Here is a 10235-nt window from a genome sequence, read left to right on the forward strand (position 1 = left end):
CTTGACATCCCACAACGTAGTGTCTATTTTGAAATAGATTTTTTATTGTTTCTAAAGCCTTGCATTGACTTGATGCAATAAACTCACCGTAGTGTATGACATTTTTATAATCTGTAAAACAAAATTGTGCAATGTTAGATAATGAATAAAAGAATAAATATTAATAAACTAAAAATAGCATTTTGTGCAACGAGAATGCATTTAGTCGGCGTGATCGATGATCACCGTGCAAAACACTAAGCTGGACCAATGTCAATGTTGCGTCAAAAATTAAAATACAAAAATTTTACGTATATTAACTGTACCCATAGAAATGTTTTTAAATTGAGTTCACACAATCCATGACAAGAAACACTTAGGCCTTTTCTACTGCAAACCATTAAAATGAATAAATACTTCCTCTCAGGTGGATTTATAGAAATCCAATCGCTTTCGTAGATGGCATTAGGTATTTCCTGACTCTGTTTGAAATAAAAATCACAAAATAACAAATTTAACTTTCTTTTCTGCAAATTGACAGATACAAACTAAAAAAATTTACCTTCCATAACAATTGATTGCCAAACCAACAGTAGATCAAGACTTGCTGCAAAATGCCCAAAGAGAAAACGCAAATCCAAGTAAAGTCAGAGCTAAAGAGGTTGTACTACACAAACGATAATTAAATAGTTTGAAGAAATGCTAAATTTTTCCAAGAGTGAAAATAAGGTTCTTACCTTGGAAGCTTGAAATATGCTCGTGCAAATGTTTGCTGTAGCAAAAAAAACGAATGGAATGACAACTCCAATGACGATGGATTCTACTTTTTTTTTAACTCTCCGAATCAAAACGTTATGAATAACACAATCCTTCATGCCAAGCACATCACCACGACTCAATTTTTTGATTCTATGGGCATTCAACTCCAGCTGTCCGGTTATTACCATAAACAGTCCAGCGGGCATGGTTTCGAGGGAAGAATGGATGGCAACTGCATAAATGGTCACTATCACTTGGAAAAGAGCCGTGAAATATTCAACTTGTAAATTTGAATCATCGTAAAATTGGTAAGTCTTGAGTGGTAAATGTTCGCTGTTGATTGCCTTTGACACAAATGCGTAGAAAAAAGTTGCTGCGCTGCTGATGGTTACACACATGAGAAAAACAAAGAGCCACTTTGATCTTTTTACGTATTTTTCTAGAATCTTTGCTTCCTCGTCATTGTTGGCTTGGCAGTGCGAAATTTTTAATTCCCTTGCAATTGCAATCACGTTGTCCCGGTGACTTGAGAAATTTACAATCTTGAAGCAGATATTCCAGAATGCCATGGCCAAAAACAGTGACTCGGTTAAATCATCGATGTCATTTTTCTCTAGAACAACTTTAGCAGTTAGTGTTATCGCGAAGTAAAAAATACTTGCTACTACAAAGAACCGATACATTTTCCTCGCGAATCCCAATTTTTCGTTTTCCTCGTACCAGACGCCAGAAAGGCGTAAAGAATAAAAGTTTAGCGGCAGCACGTCCATCTCGGATGTAAGTTTTAGCTTTAATGGACACTACAGTTCCAAGGACTTTGTAGACTATAATTAGGTAATAATTGAATATTTTAAGAAACGATTAATGTTCAATTAATACGTACATTAGCCTCTTCAGTTAGTTTGGCTTGGTAAATGAAGTAAATGAAAGAACGTGTTGATCGATGAGCAGGAGAAACAACCATTAAAAGCTGAAATTAAGAAAGTGTGTATGTGTGCATTTCACAGGGTAACAATTTCCTCGGATGCACAGGGTGTGTGGTTAAAATACTTTTCAACAAAATTTATTTTCACAAAATTATAATTTTTTTACTCTCATAAGTATGTTGAGGGTGAAACTCTATTGATTCTTTTCCATCGGGTTGTTGAAAATTAATTTTCTTCACTTCGTCTATTGTGCGGCATATTATTGACTTGATTTTTATTGAATACGCCTTGCAAGTATCAATTGTGGCTCTTGTCGGGTTTGGAGAAAAGGACATAATTAATACCTACACTGGGCATATTTAAATAAAACTGGGTCATTAATACATAATAGAGGTAACAGATCAAAAAACGATCAAGTACGAGCGATCTGATAAACAACAAGCCACTGCATGTACTTTACCATCTCTTTTAATGTCGGTTTTTCCCGATTCTTTCATTACCCAAATACGGGGGCTGATCGATATAAAATAAGCAATTAAACTTGAAATTTTTATTCTAAAACTTAATTATGACATGATACTTCCACGCAGTCGTAGTCCTGGAAACTAAGGCGCTCATTGAAACAAGAACTGCGAGCCAATATGGACGCGCTTGCGCTGAATTTTTACTTTTTACGACTTTCTGGTCTGTGGTACGAAGAAAACGAAAGATTCGGATGTGCAAAAAAAATGTACCGTTTCATTGTAATAGTGATAATTTTTTACGTAACTTTAACACTGATTGCTAAAATTGCTGTGAGTAACAGTAACATCGGCGACCTGACAGAGTCTCATTTTGTGGCTATGAAGTTCTTGGCACTCTGCTTTAAGATAATTAATTTTGTTTTCCGTCGAGACAATATCATTAAAATCATAAGAGAATTAAAAGTTGTTTACTGCAAAGCCAACAGTGACGAGGAGGCGAAGATACTGGCGAAACATGCTAAAACTTCGAAGTGGCTTTTTTTATGTCTTGTGACTCTCTGTTCATGCAACATCTTGGTCTTTGTCTACTCTTGGTCATCAAAGACAATTAGCGAAAAATACTCATCACTGATGACCTACCAATTTTACGACACATCGAATCCAGAAATCTTACATTTTACAATCAGTTTTAATATACTAGCGATCATTTTTTGCGCTGTCATCCACGTTTCCCTTGATACCACGTTTGTTGGACTATTCATGGTGATAACCGGACAGTTGGAGTTAAATGCCTATAGAATAAAAAAATTGGGTCGTGACGATATGCTCGACATGAAGAGTTGTGTTAGCCATAACATCTTGATTCGGGAAGTGACCAAAAAAGTGGAATCTCTCGTCATAGGAGTTGTCATACCGTTTTTTTTGTTTGGCATGGGAATTGTTTGCACGAGCATATTTCAAGCTTCCAAGGTAAGAAATCGTATCTTCATGCTTGAAAAATTCTGTTTCTCTGCAAGTATTCAATATCACCTTTGCAGTACAATCTCTTCAGCTATAATTTTGCTTGGATTTGGGTTTTTGCTGTAAGCAGTTTGCAACAAGTATTTATATATTGTTGGTTTGGCAATCAATTAATGTTGACGGTAAGTTTTCTGTTTATTTTTCATTCTTTTGTCAAGCCACAAGAAATCTATAATTTTTCATATGGCTCCTAAAAAACAGAGTGACAAAATATCTAATGCATTCTACCAAAGCGATTGGATTTCTATGGATCTTCGAGAAAGAAAAATGTTGTTCTTTTTGATGACGTGCAATGAAAAAAGTCAAAGTGTTTCCTGTCATGGATTATGTGCATTAAACATAAACACGTTTTTATGGGTAGATAATATAAATAACAAATTTTTATGAAAGTAAAGTGCATGGTTTTTACTTTTAAATGCCTCATACAACATTATCATTGGTTGAGCTTTGGCTGTCTTTTGCATGGTGATCATCGTCTAAGCAAAACGAATACACTCTTGTGGCATAAAATACGATTTTAATTTTTTTTTTATTTAACATCTGACATGAATAATTTTTTTTTACAGATCGTGAAAATGTCGTATACTACTCTGAATTTATTGAATCAAGTCTATGAAAGAAATTAGAAATTATGTAACGATTTTGTTTTAACTTGTGTACCCGAAGCTTTCGGCCAATATTACGTTTGGGCTGTTCGAAGGAAAGGATCATATTGATTTTGTATTTCAATAAATGATTGCCTTTATTAAAACTGTCATTCTTTTAGTTGGTTAGTAAATAGTTAAAATTATTGTATTAAAATTTTTATTTTAACTCCATCAACGAACAATATCAAGGGTAAGGTCAAACGATGAGCATTAAAGTATTTTTGTGCGGTTATACTTAAAGATGGAATTCGACAGACAAATGAGTAACACTTCTGTAAAAAAGTCAAGATTAAAATTAAGGGTAGTTTGTTGTCAATGGAACAATACTTTAGTTTTATGTAATTGACGATGATTTACAAATAATATTGTACATAAAGTATTATGACTTCTGGAGAGTTCATTAATAAATTTAAGTCACATGGTAAACTAATTAGGAAACGGCTCGAAAAAAAACAGCCATACACTACAAATCACTTACAAAAATACGTATACTAGAAACCAAAAGGCATTAATATTCTAACGCATACCAATGATGTTTAATATTTCGTTACTTAAAACTTAAAATTCATACACCTAACGTGACAAGGGTTACAGCTCATACCTACTGCACGGGTTCAAGTAAAATAAAGCTATTGATATATACAAGAGTTTCAACATCAAAAAACAATTAAGTCCGAGCAACCCAAAATATAAACGCCCCCGCATTTATTGAATTTCTGCTTTTAATGACAGTTTTAGCTGGTCATCAATCGGCTCGTTTGCGTTTATCAAAGTGCTGGGGTAGCTATTCACACAAGCTAATATTAAACTTTAATAGTATCTAATTATTACTTGCAACCTACGTAGGAATAGGCCTAAAAACTACATTGCTCATTGAAACACAACATTTCGGCCAAGATGGACGTGCTACCTCTGAATTTTAAAGTTTTGCAACTCTCTGGTCTCTGGTACGAGGAAAACGAAAGTTTCGGATTTGCAAGAAAAGTTTATCGGCTGATTGGAATAGCAACAGTTTATTACTTAACGTTTGCTCTGATTGCTAAAGTTGTTCTTGAGAAAAGCGACATTGATGATATAACTGAGTCACTATTTTTGGCAATGAAGTTCTCGACACTCTGCTTCAAAATTTTTTATTTTTTATTTCACCGAGACAACATAATTGCTATCATAAGGGAATTCAAAAATGTATACTGCAAACCCAACAATAAAAACGAGGCGAATATAATAGAAAAACAAGTAAAAAAGACAAAGTGGCTCTTTATAATTCTCATATGTATTACATTCTGCAATCTTTTAGTCTTTTTGTACGCTTGGATGTCAAAAACAATCAGTGACCAATATTCGTTTTTAAAAACTTATCAGTTTTATAACGTTTCAAGTCCAGAAGTATTATACTCTACAATTTGTTTTAGTGTAACAGTAGCACTATATGCTATTGTGATTCACACTTCTCTTGACACAATGTCTGTTGGACTGTTCATCGTAATAACCGGACAGTTGGAGTTAAATGCCCATAGAATCAAAAAATTGAGTCGTGGTGATGTGCTTGGCACAAAGGATTGTGTCATCCATAATGTCTTGATTCGGCAATTGATAAAAAAAGTAGAATCTTTTGTCACTGGAGTTGTCATACCGTTTTTTTTATTTGCCATGGCAAGTATTTGCTCTGGAATATTTCAAGCTTCCAAGGTAAAAAGCTTACTTCCATGCTTACAAAATTTTATTTTTCTCAAACTTTCCAAATTTATATTTTTGTAGTATGGCATCTTTAGCTCTGATTTCACGTGGATTTGTGTTTTCGTTTTAAACAATTTGCAGCATGTCTTTATCTACTGTTGGTTTGGCAATCAATTGATGTTGACGGTAAGGTTTTTTTTCTCCCTTAATCTATGGAAAATACTGTAATTATGTGATATTGTTTTCAAAAAACAGAGTCAAGAAATATCCAACACTATCTACGAAAGCAATTGGATTCTTATGAATCCCCGAGAAAGGAAATTTTTATTGATTTCGATGATTAGTAACAAACAAGGTCAAAGTATTTCTTGTCATGGATTGTGTGCACTAAATCTCAACACATTTTTATGGGTAAAGAAAGCAAATAACAACTGTTATCGAATTAGAGTGCATTTTTTTTTACTTAAAAATATCTGATACTACACTGTTATGGATCAATCATAACTAAATACACTCTCGTTGCATGTAATGATATTTTTAGTTTGCTATTCTTTTATTTATTATTTAACTGCTTATAATTTGACTTTACAGATCATTAAAATGTCATACACCACTGTGAGTTTATTGCGTCAGGTCTATGGAAGAGCTTAAAAACTTACGTAATAAATTTTTGTACCTTAACCACACAAAATTTTTACGTACAATTGTGTTTGGTTTTTTTGGAGAAAAGAATTGTAAGTATGTTGGTGATTCTCTGTTGTTTAATAAATAACAGCTAATTTTGAATAATTTTTTTTTTTTTTTTTTTTGGTCTGAGTTTCACGAAAAATCTTTTTCTCAATTGTGTCTTGTAGTATTACGGAAAAATAGCTTTCAAATCAACAAGTATTTGACGAAAATACACGCACATTGAAACTTTAATCTTTTAATTTCATTGACGACTATTAATAACCGAAAACTAGAGTTAAATGGTGTTCTTATAAAGTATTTATGTTCCATTAAACTGTTGATTATTCGGAATCATAATGGTTTATCAATTAAATAACATTTTAACTAACAGCTCAAGTGTATAAATTGGAAAAGTTAATGGTAAACAGAACATAACTGTTGTTCTGTGTAATTTACGATGATTTATGAATAATATTGAATATACAGTATTATAACTTTCAAAGTATGCATTAATAAGTCATTTGTACATATTTTTATTCCTGTATGAATTGATATTCATTGTAAAAGAGAATACGAATAAAGCTAGTAGTACGAAAAATTAATTTAACGCAGTAAATTAACCTTTCATCCTCTACACATGTCACATATGGGAGTTAAAAAAGAACAGTTGAAAAAAAACCGTAATAACTGCCTTGAACGATAGCATATATTAAAATAGCTTAATTGAAAACAAAAGGGCATCGATCATTCCGACACGAGTGGATGGTATTCCAATAGTTTAGTTGTAATTTTAATTTGGTTCTCCGAACGTGACAAAAGCCACAATACCTCTTCGCAAATTTGAATATTTTGTAAACGTTGCAAAAATAAAGGCAGAAGATTTTTTTTGTTATGCAAACCCTCAAAAAACTTAATTTTTCTCCAAACTCCTAAATAGCTACTTTACATGTTAAAATACAAATCAAGTAATTCATATAAGTAGAGCTGATGGATCTAAAAACAATTAAGTCCGAGAAACCCGACAAGCAATTAGTGCTCGTATTAACTTTATTCCCATTTTCAATGTCAGTTTTTCCCGATCATCGATCACAGCTTTCTTCCATTCACTAAAATAAAAGATACAATGAAATTTTAATAGTGTTGAATTGTAAGTTGTAGTAAACGTAGTCACAGTCCTCGAGCCACGAGATTATTTTGAACGCTGAAAAATCTCAAAAGAACAGCTGGGACCGATTGTATCCGTGTGGCTGGGACGACTGCAAAAGGGAAACGTAGCAGTGGGCTCTGAGCGCATAATACATTTCTCTTTGATGGACTCTGCAATTTTCTCTAAGAGAACTGCTCCCCTTCGCAGATCTCTGCGGTCCTATTTTTTTTTTTTTCCTTCGCCAGCCTTCAAATTTGCATTTTAATGAGCTAATCCAACAAGTGGGCGAGTTGTGTTACTCTAGTCGGAGACAGGGGTGGAAAAAGGGGAAGAAAAGTAGGAAGATTGAGAAAGTAGTTTCGCTTTTCATGATTCGATTCAAGGAAAAGCTTTAAGGGGCATTGGGTAGCATTGACGAGAATTACGTCTCGAATTGCGCAGCGGAAAGCTCTTGAATTAGCCAGAGTATATGCCTTGCCTCTTTGCATCGGTCAATTTCGTGGCACAGGGTTACTTGAGCAGAAAATTTAAGGGAACAAATTTTTGTTCACCCTCGTTTACCAGCCACGTACAGCCACAAACTACTGTGTACAGGATACCAAAAATATATGTGATTTTTAAGACAAATAATAAATATCACCAACATCAGGTGATTCTATTTTTTTACTTTCACAGGCCCACAAGGTCAAAAATATTTTCAGCTGCGTTTGTCTCAAACATTATCGGGGGAAAAAAATATTGTCGAATGCGATTTGTAACTTTTTCTTTCTCGTACCTATCATTTGAATAATTTGTCAAGCAATTAAAAATTCAAACAATTAATTACGTCTCGCGTGAAATCGTGAAATAAGAGCAATGACGATCATTTTTCAATTTAATCTTTCATGCTGGTGCCATTCTGAAATTCGATGTACATGAAAATAACTCAAGAAAAATTTATTTTCTACAAATGTTGCGTCACGTAACATATCAATTTTTTTTTGAAATTCATTGGTGAATCGTTTCTAATACTAACATTTTCTTTCAAATTATACACCTAAATGGTGTTTCTCGTAAAAAAGGAAGCTTTCCTTTTTTTCCAACTTATCTTTTACTCTCAAAGCTCATCTAAAAACTTTCATAAAGGAGCGTCGATCGCTAGCGTTGTGACTGCAGTTTCACATCCTCAAGCCTTTATTCTTTAATTATTTTCATCAAGACCGAACTGAGCTTGCTTAGTTTATAATACAACGTCCTCGATTTGGCTTTTAATAAGAGGAGCACGGTCTTTTCATAAAGGACACCTCCAAAGCCCCTCGAGACTCAAGTTTGTAAGTTTTTTTGCACACAATTTTCTCCCATGAAAAAAAAAAGCAATAGAGAAATAGTCACAAGGCTATACTCTGGGATTTAATATAGCCCACACTTTTTTCCGGAGTATTCTCGTTGATGAACAAAGCTCTACTGGGAGCAAAAATAATGTTACTTTAAAAAAGGGTCATCAACACACGAGGTTTATCAATATTGCAACAATCGTCAATAATTTGTATGCGACCTATAAAATGTATTAAAATCCGTGTCGACTCGTTTAATCATTGAAAATCTCTGATTCCGAAATCCATTTAAGTCTCGTAAAGGCTTTAATTAAAACATCGGGAATCCGAGGGAAGTTAACTCGCATAAAATGCAATGTCGCTGGAAATAAACGTACAGATGTGCACTTGCAGGCAGGAAACTCCGCCCAAGTGTAGTTACAGAGAAAACTTTCGGGATTCCGAGACGCGCAGGAAAGTTCGATCGTATCCGGAGTGTGTACTTGTTTTACGACGAAGCGCAGGTATTCACAAGTATTCATAATCTTTGGTGGTATAACGAGTTGCACTGCCATTTGTATACTTCAAAATCAATTCAATTTCCAGCGCGAATCGCTAAGTTGGGGGTAAAATTTTTTTTTGAATCGACGCAGGTGCACTGCATCGGGAATAAAGTCAAAAAATACGCTAAATTGACCCTTGAAAGGGCAAAAAGAAGAAACGCAGTTGTAGAGTTCCTCGAGCACGAAGGAAGGGTAATGCGAACGCATATAATGGAGACCGCACGTGCGCCTCAGCTGCATTAAAGCCCTAAAGAAAATTAGCACCCGAGCGAAGAATAGAGACGTATGTATAGGTAGGGGGAGTGAGGTAACGGTGTATATATATATACCTACGGCACGCCTCGGCGGGTTATTAGCTCCGACCTTATTTATAGACGTTAAACATGTTTATGCAGTGCAGCGACGAGGCCTCTCTCTCTCTCTGCGTAAAAGTACTGTACTTACCGACCGTATAATACGTGTACATATACATAGGTACCTATCCATCCCTTTCCGTATATATATATATGTGTAGCTGCAACGCAAAGGCTATATTTATACGCGTGACGCTTTTATGCCCTGCTGGCTGGGCTTGCAATAGTAATACAAAGCGCTGATGCATATGCCATCCTGCGTGCAGCCACGAGCTAATCCACACGTATACGTATGTGACACATGTAGGTACCTACACTTGGAAATTACCTTGGATGGGGGATGATTGTGAGCGTATGTGCAACACGAGTTAATTAAAGTTAATCCAGAGTGTAAGCACCGCGAATGTTGGAATGGCCATTAGGAGGAGGAGGGCCGTTCGATGATATTTCAAAGAGGGAGGAAGAGAGAGAACGCAGGGCGTAGCTGCGGCAGTGGGTAATGGATGGGCCTTTCTTTCTCTCTGTGGCTTTCTCGTTTCTTTTAATTCGCTCACTTTTTTTTTTTTTTTTGTTCTTCTTCCTTTAAGTATGGAGTATTTAAATTGGGCTTGCGGTGAAGAAGGAGCTGGCGAAGAGACAAACGGGAGACAAGGACCCGGCGCTCGCCTATAAATTATGTCACTCGCTGAAACAGAACGTTAAGTAGAGCGCGGTGTCGCGGTGATTTGGAGGAAGAAAA

At 35.0% G+C, this 10235-nt stretch overlaps 3 protein-coding genes across 3 annotated transcripts; 2 read left to right on the plus strand and 1 right to left on the minus strand.

The window, feature by feature from the left end:
- Window positions 1-201: 201 nt before the first annotated feature.
- On the minus strand, window positions 202-1508 carry LOC106640656 (odorant receptor Or1-like). Its single transcript, XM_089590786.1, has 4 exons — window positions 717-1508; window positions 542-646; window positions 397-461; window positions 202-241 (listed from the first exon to the last, which is right to left on the minus strand). The coding sequence occupies exons 1-4, from the start codon at window positions 1506-1508 to the stop codon at window positions 202-204; spliced, it is 1002 nt and encodes a 333-aa protein (XP_089446912.1).
- Window positions 1509-2887: 1379 nt separating this feature from the next.
- LOC111643357 (putative odorant receptor 92a) lies at window positions 2888-3774 on the plus strand. Its single transcript, XM_089590787.1, has 4 exons — window positions 2888-3097; window positions 3166-3270; window positions 3350-3505; window positions 3715-3774. Exons 1-4 carry the CDS (start codon window positions 2888-2890, stop codon window positions 3772-3774), a joined length of 531 nt encoding a protein of 176 aa, XP_089446913.1.
- A 918-nt stretch (window positions 3775-4692) lies between these two features.
- On the plus strand, window positions 4693-6365 carry LOC111643355 (uncharacterized). The gene is made up of 5 exons (XM_089590788.1): window positions 4693-5031; window positions 5158-5484; window positions 5554-5658; window positions 5728-5883; window positions 6327-6365. The coding sequence occupies exons 1-5, from the start codon at window positions 4693-4695 to the stop codon at window positions 6363-6365; spliced, it is 966 nt and encodes a 321-aa protein (XP_089446914.1).
- The last annotated feature ends 3870 nt before the right edge of the window (window positions 6366-10235 follow it).

Source organism: Copidosoma floridanum, unplaced genomic scaffold (assembly GCF_036245765.1).
Source record: "Copidosoma floridanum isolate Cflo_tuat_1 unplaced genomic scaffold, Cflo_Japanese_pri ptg000013l, whole genome shotgun sequence".
NCBI classification, from domain to species: domain Eukaryota; kingdom Metazoa; phylum Arthropoda; class Insecta; order Hymenoptera; family Encyrtidae; genus Copidosoma; species Copidosoma floridanum.

What these genes read in the sequence shown, in the direction of transcription:
- LOC111643355 (XM_089590788.1), top strand. Translation starts at nt 4,693, where the DNA reads ATGGACGTGCTACCTCTGAATTTTAAAGTTTTGCAACTCTCTGGTCTC. An exon ending in GAATATTTCAAGCTTCCAAG is followed by an intron (nt 5,485 to 5,553) that starts GTAAAAAGCTTA and finishes ATATTTTTGTAG; the next exon opens with TATGGCATCTTTAGCTCTGA. An exon ending in GCAATCAATTGATGTTGACG is followed by an intron (nt 5,659 to 5,727) that starts GTAAGGTTTTTT and finishes TTCAAAAAACAG; the next exon opens with AGTCAAGAAATATCCAACAC.
- LOC111643357 (XM_089590787.1), top strand. Translation starts at nt 2,888, where the DNA reads ATGGTGATAACCGGACAGTTGGAGTTAAATGCCTATAGAATAAAAAAA. An exon ending in GCATATTTCAAGCTTCCAAG is followed by an intron (nt 3,098 to 3,165) that starts GTAAGAAATCGT and finishes TCACCTTTGCAG; the next exon opens with TACAATCTCTTCAGCTATAA. An exon ending in GCAATCAATTAATGTTGACG is followed by an intron (nt 3,271 to 3,349) that starts GTAAGTTTTCTG and finishes CCTAAAAAACAG; the next exon opens with AGTGACAAAATATCTAATGC.
- LOC106640656 (XM_089590786.1), bottom strand. Translation starts at nt 1,508, where the DNA reads ATGGACGTGCTGCCGCTAAACTTTTATTCTTTACGCCTTTCTGGCGTC. An exon ending in GCATATTTCAAGCTTCCAAG is followed by an intron (nt 647 to 716) that starts GTAAGAACCTTA and finishes TCGTTTGTGTAG; the next exon opens with TACAACCTCTTTAGCTCTGA. An exon ending in ATAAATCCACCTGAGAGGAA is followed by an intron (nt 242 to 396) that starts GTATTTATTCAT and finishes ACATTGGTCCAG; the next exon opens with CTTAGTGTTTTGCACGGTGA.